The following is a 7,784-nucleotide window of genomic DNA, read 5'->3' on the forward strand; positions in this document are numbered from 1 at the left end:
ATGTGGTGTGATGGTCACAATTTGTGTTCACTGGGGTCAGAGACAATGTTGTTGGCTGGCCCTAATATGTTGTCATGGGAGGCTGACTCATAGTTTCTCAAGGGGTTGGCCTACAATGTTGGAGCATATTTTCATTCGGAGCACTTAGGAAATTTACAGTATCAATCAAACAATCAAACTTTATTTATATAGCACCTTTCATGCAGGTAGTTCAAAGTGCTTCACAGTTGATCGACAAGGCTATGATGAAATAGTAACAAGTGTAGACCAAGGACAACATAAAGAGAAGGAACAAAAACAACGGAGGAACATCTACAAAGAACAGTTTAGATGATAACAGCGATACCGACAAACACATGTACCATGTAGCTAGTAATACAATACTGCACACTTGTTATCATAGAAGTAAAAAAGAAAAATATTTTTTCTAGTTGCCCCTTAAATACCTACTGCAGAGGAAAAAATAAATTATTTGTTTTGTTTTTTTTCTTAATAAAGACAATGTAGTTTAATAAAGACAATTAATTAAAAATCAAAAGAGCCAGCTTCATTTTAGATGGCCATATGGGCACAGATTAACAATTAATTACCCCATGAGTATAAATGACTGAAATTCATGAGCATATAATAATGCATAACATAGGGCCATTTAATCTTTTTAATCACAGCCTTTAGTCTGTCTGGTCAAACTATAAAGAATTCAGTCATTTGTGGTCACTTAAAGTTAAGTAAGACAATGAATACACCATATGATATAATAGAACAGATTTACATTGAGATTATGTAGTTAATCTAATACTCCCTTTAGCCTTTAACCTATAGATCTGAGAAAACTCACACCATCTCAATGAAAAAATAATAAATCCCCTGCTTTCCCATTTACATGTACTGGTGTGGAAGGATTAGGGTCGGGAAAGGAAATGTCAAGGCTACTAAAGCGGCAGTTTTAGAGCAGGCTGTGTGTAAAATGAGCGCTCTGATATCAACACAGCGCTCAGGATTGTGGGTAACTGTAAACTGTAAACATTGTTTTTTCAATGGCATGTTTGTAGCAGCTACAGCTGTGAGAGAGACAGGGTGGAGAAAAGATTTGGAAATAGAGACACCTGCTGGTCAAAAGGAGCAACTGAAGAAATAGCACTTACTGTAACACTGGGTGAAGCTGAGGTCAAAGACATCCATAGTAATACATCTAATTTTCAAGTTATTTTCAAAACTTTGAGGTATTCTGGTACACTGTTATTATTAATTATTGTAGTTTTTGATGTGTTAACTCTGTTTAACAATCTACAGTCCCTTGTAAACGGCTACCTTGGTGCAATTTACAGGCACTTACCGTAAAGTGAAATGAAGTCAGGAACACATTGGAAGACCCTTTAAACCAAATCAAATTAGGGAAAAGACTTGACAACATCGCACAACAAACCTTTGAAGAGTTACATACATACATTTTGAATTTTCCCACCCACCATCATCAGCTGAAATTATAGATCACAGGTATAAAACTAACAACATTTTTGACATAAATGTGAGGCTCAAGAGTGAGGGCTCAGTCCTGAAATTTCAATGATGAACTGCCTTATGTAGCTGTGAGCAGTGCAGGCTTTCCACCATCTTGAAAAGCAGCACTGAGGCCAATTTACTATAAACTTTTAGGAAATTAATACATTTATTTATTGGTGCGAGCTAGATGAGAAGATGAATACATGCTTGTAAGGGTAAATATGAAGCTACCACCAGCAGCTGGTTAACTTTAACTTAGCATAACACACTCTAAACCAGCCAAGCTAAGCTAACCAGCTGCTTGGCCTTACTTTTGTTTCCTACCTGCATTCAGCGAAGACCCGCCCTGCTCTGCCTCTGATTGGCTAGCACTCATTGCCTTCATTGGTTAGATTGGTATGGTTTAGGTAGGAGGAGAGAGATGGCTAGGGTTAGGGTAAGGCTATCAGGGTCAGAGCCAATCACAGGCGTAAGGGGCGGGTCTAGTAGGAATAGATGTAATTTCAGGGATTTTAACAAAATAATTTAACTTTTTGAATGTAAATAAAAAAAACACCCCACACAAATTATTATTCAAACTACAGTATGTTAGACATATCTTAAAATGTTTGGAGGGGATCTTTAAATTTAAAATATAACATTCATTCTCTGTTCCAGCTAATTTAGTGACCAATGTCCTAATAATTTATCTGTGTCTAAATATTTTGTGTTGATGGCTTGGTCCTCCACTTTTCCCCCAGGAATGTAGTTGCGAGCTTCACACTTTACTAGCGAATTCAGTGACTTTGCCATATGTGTGTTTGAGTTTCTGAATTAAAGCTCCTGCAAAGGGGCAATGATGCTATTAGTAAGAAATACATACTGGTGTAACGGTCCTCCTCAACAGCCTCTTTCAAGCCATTAGATGTACTGCGTCCATACTGTATGTGTGCTTAGTTCCCGTTGAAGGACAGTGGCAAGCCTGGCAACAATAAGAACAGCTGTTTCAAAACATTTGCCTGTCTCACCATCCAGCCCTTTTGTCAAGAACCTGAACAAACCTGGAGACATTTTAAAAAATCAAGCTCTCCTTGACGGGACGCAACAGCTGGCCTGACGTATATCCAAGTTCTTCAAGTGTCGCAGCACAGATTTCGCCACTCATCCATCCTTGGTACCCTACACTGAATGCCAGCCCTTGTCTGCCTCCGCACTCCAAATCATTAACCCTAGCAGATGTGCTGACAAAATATGTTTGTGGAGGAAGAGAGAAGGCTGGCACTGCATACTGTATAAAATGTTTTCAGGCTTCAAGACGAAGAATAATAATCTTTAATGCATGTGGGGCCCACAGCTCCTGTAAAGGCTCCTTCCCTCCATCCTGAGAATGTAATTGGGTCTTTTTTTTTTTCTTTTTTTTTCACACATGTTGCCTTATAATGAACAATACATAAATCTCTGTTAGAGTAAAAAAAAAAAAAAGTCAGTCAGATATTTCCCTTCTTTATATTTTCACATTCCATATTACATGCAAGACGAGCAGTTGTGAAGGATCCTTTGACCTGCTCATGTGTTCCCAAACAGAAACAATCAGTGCTTTTCCCCTGGGTGTCGGAAGTCTCTCTGACCTCCAGGGCCTCCATACTGCCTGTTATGCCAGTTATGAATGCCTTAATTTATGGTATGTCCCTCTGCTGGTAGCTGCAGTGCCATATAAATCCACTGAGTGGCAGTGTTTCCTCATGCGTTACATTGTTAAAGCCATGCACGTACATAAAAATAACACTGGCTGACCAACAGTCATTTTTATGTGGACATGTGTTGAACATAACATGAACACTGCCTGATTAAAGGTTTAATTGTCCACTGGAAGTACCAAAAATGGATGCATCTTTAATGTGAATGATGACCTCTTCCTCTCTTACTTCTCACAATAAATCAAAATTAATTCATTCAAAAATCATCGTGTTGCTTTTTCTGCACACAACACGAGCTGCATGACAAAGCCTACTCATAAGGCCCCATGAATATTTTACATTGCTGATTAAATATTTTCAGAGCATCAATCTGGGCAAGCACATCAGATGTTCAGTGCTGCATCATTTAAAATATAAAAAATGTGGGCTTTCCAAGTTGTTCTCGACTCATTTGTGCTTCATCCAAAAGAAATGGTGGTACGCTACTGACTTCATTGCGTACTCTAATGCCCCTTCTCTACTGCTGTTAATTGTATTCGCTTTTTTAATTGTACTAGATTTGTTTGCCGCGTTGTTTTCAACTCTGTACATAATCACTAATGTGCCTTTACATTATTGCCACTAAATTATGAATGCCCAGTAAACAAAGAAACTGTAAAATAGCAGCACCAGCCACTTAATTTACCAAAACATTTTAAGCAGTGTCAGTCCAGACTATGTCAATCCTCTTGTGGCTCATATCCATTTAAAATAAGATTAAGCTGACATCCATGGAGGTGCAAAAAAAATAAAAAGTTAGATGAAAGTGAAAGCATTTCTCCAATAAGCCGACAACAGATAAAGCAACTGTTTGCCCCTGTTGTGCAGACTCATCCAGATTTATCAGGACTGGTGCTCAGGGTAGCCACCAAAACCCCAAAAATCTCGTCTGCCTAGTGACCAATTAATTAATGGATATGTATATGAATTGCCCTGACTATCATGCATGTGAAATAATGTTAGTTTATGCCAGAACAGTATTAAGTTGAAATATTCTTTTAAAGGATAGAGGTGGCTAAGTGTCATCTGCGTGGGCATTATAAGACCAAATTGATATTCTAAAATCCAATTAGTGTTCGCCTTTTCACGTTTGCAAACGTTAACAGTATCTCCCGCAGAGAAAAGACACAGCAAATACAGGCTTATCAGTGGCTGCTTGTTCTTGCAGGTGCAAAAGTGCGCTGCAAGCGGGACCGATGGCGCGTCTTTTTCAGCGCCAGCAGGGGAGCAGGGAGCGCGCCACCGAGGTCACATTTCAACCGGGACGAAGACAGAGATTAAAGGCAAAGAGATGAGAAACTGACTGTTCTTATTGCAGCGAGATAGATAGATAGATAAATAGATAGCTAGATAGCTAGATAGATAGGTGTGTGTGTGTGTGTGTGTGTGTGTGTGTGTGTGTGAGAGAGAGAGAGAGAGAGAGAGAGAGAGAGAGAGAGAGAGAGAGAGAGAGAGAGAGAGAGAGAGAGAGAGAGAGAGAGAAGAGAGAGAGAGAGAGAGAGAGAGAGAGAGAGAGAGAGAGAGAGAGAGAGAGAGAGAGAGAGAGAGAGAGAGAGAGAGAGAGAGAGAGAGAGACCTGGATAAGCATGAAGAGCCAGCCAATCAGAAATCCCTCCAGGCGTTTAAAGGGATGGTGGGCAGTCTCTTGGGCTTTATGAGCGACTTATTTTACTACCTCCACACATTCTCACATCTTGACCTCCCGCAAACACCCCAGCAGAGCCGAGTCTATGGATGACTAACAGCCTGGTTCGCCAGAGTCGACATGGATCTGGTCTGAGTGGCGTTTTTTCTTCCTTTTTTTCCCTCTCTCCACATGAGCTGCTGGATGCTCCTCGCCCTCCCCCCGCCGCACTTGTTGCGCAGACACTGGAAGCGCCGCTGAGTCCTTGGAGAGGAGAGGCAGGGACGGACTGCAACAGGTGCACACAGAGCATCTCCTCCAAACACCGGAGGTAGGGAGATTACGCATCATTTGGCGATTTGTGGGATTGCTAAAGGCTGTTGCTTGTGGGATATTTTATCCGTGGTGATTTATTTGACAGCTGGGTGTGAGATTTATTTAATTAATTGTGTTTTCTTTTACTTTTTTTCCTCCCTTTGCCCTCAAGATAATCCTAAACTTTAAATGCCGATTTAAAGATCGCTTGGTCGTCTTCAGCTTTAACCGAGCGCACAAAGCCAGGATGCCGGTTCTTACGAGCCCCGATATCGCCGACAAGTTTAAAGAGAAATGGCTGATGGTTTACCCGGAGGATCAGGTCACCGGGTCCGACTCTGCCCCCCTTGACGACAGCCTCACCAGCCTCCACTGGCTCCAGAATTTCTCTATCGTCAGCGCGGACCCGGAGCGGCCCAACGGAGCTGGACCGGGTTGTCCGTCGTCCCAGCAGCATCTCTGTCTGAAGCGACTCGGTTTCCCAAGAGGGGGCACGGACTCTCCGTCCAGCCCACCGGCCGGGGACACCGCAGCCACCGGGATGCCTCTTTACCTCGGGAGCCCCGTCACCTCCGGCAGCGACTCCAACGCAGCCCCGCGGTTCGCTAATTGCGCACATCCCAGTGGCAGCTACCCACAGATCCAGATGCAGGCCAGCCCGCCGGTTGAGATCGACTATAAAACCAACCCAAAAGTTAAACCACCTTATTCCTACGCATCTCTCATCTGCATGGCCATGCAGGCCAGCAAACAGCCTAAAGTGACTCTGTCCACCATCTATAACTGGATAACGGAGAATTTCTGCTACTACAGACATGCGGAGCCCAGCTGGCAGGTAACCGAGACTAACTCTCCTTGTATTATTGATGAGTCAGGGAGAGGCGGGTGAGCAATTGACTCCATGTCACTATCAGGCACCCTATCTTTAGGGCATTTGACAAGGCTTTTCCTTTAGCAATGTGGGAAAACTAGATGTAATACTTAAAAACCTCCAGCACTTTTTTCCCCCCTCTCTTTACAGAATTTGTGTGTGTAATTTCTGCCTCTAATGATTTCAATGACAAGTGTTTTTTAATGCCATAGTCTAAAATTTCCATCTCCCAAGAGAGCGCTCATACAGGGTTTTGTCTGAGGGGATTGGTGATGGGGTGGAGAAAGCACTCAAGTGTGTGTGCGTGTGAGTGTGTGTGTGTTAATGAGGGCTCCTGAGAGAGATGGCAGCTAAGCACAGCTGATCATGTTTGAAATGCACAGAGCTGCCTGTTACTAGAAAGCCTCATTAGGTGCATTTGCTTTCCTATACAAACAACAACAATACAGCCCCCCCTCCCCTTCCTCCTCCTCCTCCTCCTCCTACTCTCTCACTGTCTGTCTTCCTTCACAAAGGCAAACTGGCAGATTCAGTTTTTGCATGAATAACTCAAATTTGCTCAAAGCCAATGGGATCATGACAAATATCCTTTTTCCCCCCTTCTTCTTCTTTGTCTTCTTCACAGAACTCGATTCGTCACAACCTGTCCCTCAACAAGTGTTTCAAGAAGGTCCCCAGACAGAAAGATGAGCCGGGGAAGGGAGGCTTCTGGCAGATTGATCCCCAGTATGCTGACATGTTTGTCAATGGCATCTTCAAACGCAGGAGGATGTCTGCGAACAGCTACAACAGCAGCAGCAGTGGCACCCACAGACAGAGCAAACTGGTTCAGGGTTATCACAGCACCCAAAATGGCTGCCCTTACCAAAGTGGCAAACGGAAGCACCTGACCACTAAAAATAGCAACAACAACAAGATGATGAGGGCGACTGACTCCCCGCTTTTAGCCACAGAAGCCCACAAAGCAGATATCCTTAGGGGGGACTTTGACCTGGCATCCGTGTTTGATGACGTCCTCAGTGGGAACTGTAGCACCTTCGAGGATTTAGACATCAACACGGCGCTGAGCTCCCTGGGCTGCGAGATGGAGCTTTCCATGCAGGGGAGGCAGCACTCTGCGGGGCTGGGGAGATGGTGCGGAGGAGGGGACCTCATGGGTCAGAGCCAACACCTGAATCACCATCAGTCCTATGGCTACATGGACCTGAGCACTGCTTCCATGGAGTGCCAGGTGAACATGGGAGAGCTTCACTTGGTGCAGCAGCACCTACAGCCGCGGCTGGACCAGGATCAGCTGCTCCAGAGCCATCATCACCTGCAGCATTTCGACGAGGCCTCCACGCTATTCCCCGAGCGGCCTGAGGAGGTGGTGCTGCAGCCGTGGGAGGAGATCAAAGAAGAGGCGCAGGCCATTCCTCTGACTCTGGATCAGGGCTTTGGCCTGTGTGAGGGCTTCTTCACAGAGATGCAGCCATGGGAACGGGTGGAGGCCTATCTGTGACCTTTGACCCTAAACCTCATTGACTTCAAATTATATCTGCATCTAATGAACTGGGCACCTCTGATTGCTTCTCCATATTACCCTGAGAGGTTAATACCAGTGGCAGCTGCTTCTGTTTACAGCTGGTTTGCTTTTCCTCCAATCATTTTGCAATACACTGTAATTTTTTTTTTGGTAACATTTACTTTTCTTTTAAAACACATTAAAACACAGACTTTTTCATGTCAAACCTATCTTGAATTTTACTGCGAACCC

General features: G+C 43.7%; 1 protein-coding gene across 1 annotated transcript; it reads left to right on the forward strand.

The window, feature by feature from the left end:
• Positions 1 to 5,404: 5,404 nt before the first annotated feature.
• foxj1b (forkhead box J1b) lies at positions 5,405 to 7,529 on the forward strand. The gene is made up of 2 exons (XM_062443000.1): positions 5,405 to 5,992; positions 6,654 to 7,529. Exons 1-2 carry the CDS (start codon positions 5,405 to 5,407, stop codon positions 7,527 to 7,529), a joined length of 1,464 nt encoding a protein of 487 aa, XP_062298984.1.
• Positions 7,530 to 7,784: the final 255 nt, after the last annotated feature.

Source organism: Scomber scombrus, chromosome 21 (assembly GCF_963691925.1).
Source record: "Scomber scombrus chromosome 21, fScoSco1.1, whole genome shotgun sequence".
In the NCBI taxonomy this organism is placed as follows: Eukaryota; Metazoa; Chordata; class Actinopteri; order Scombriformes; family Scombridae; genus Scomber; species Scomber scombrus.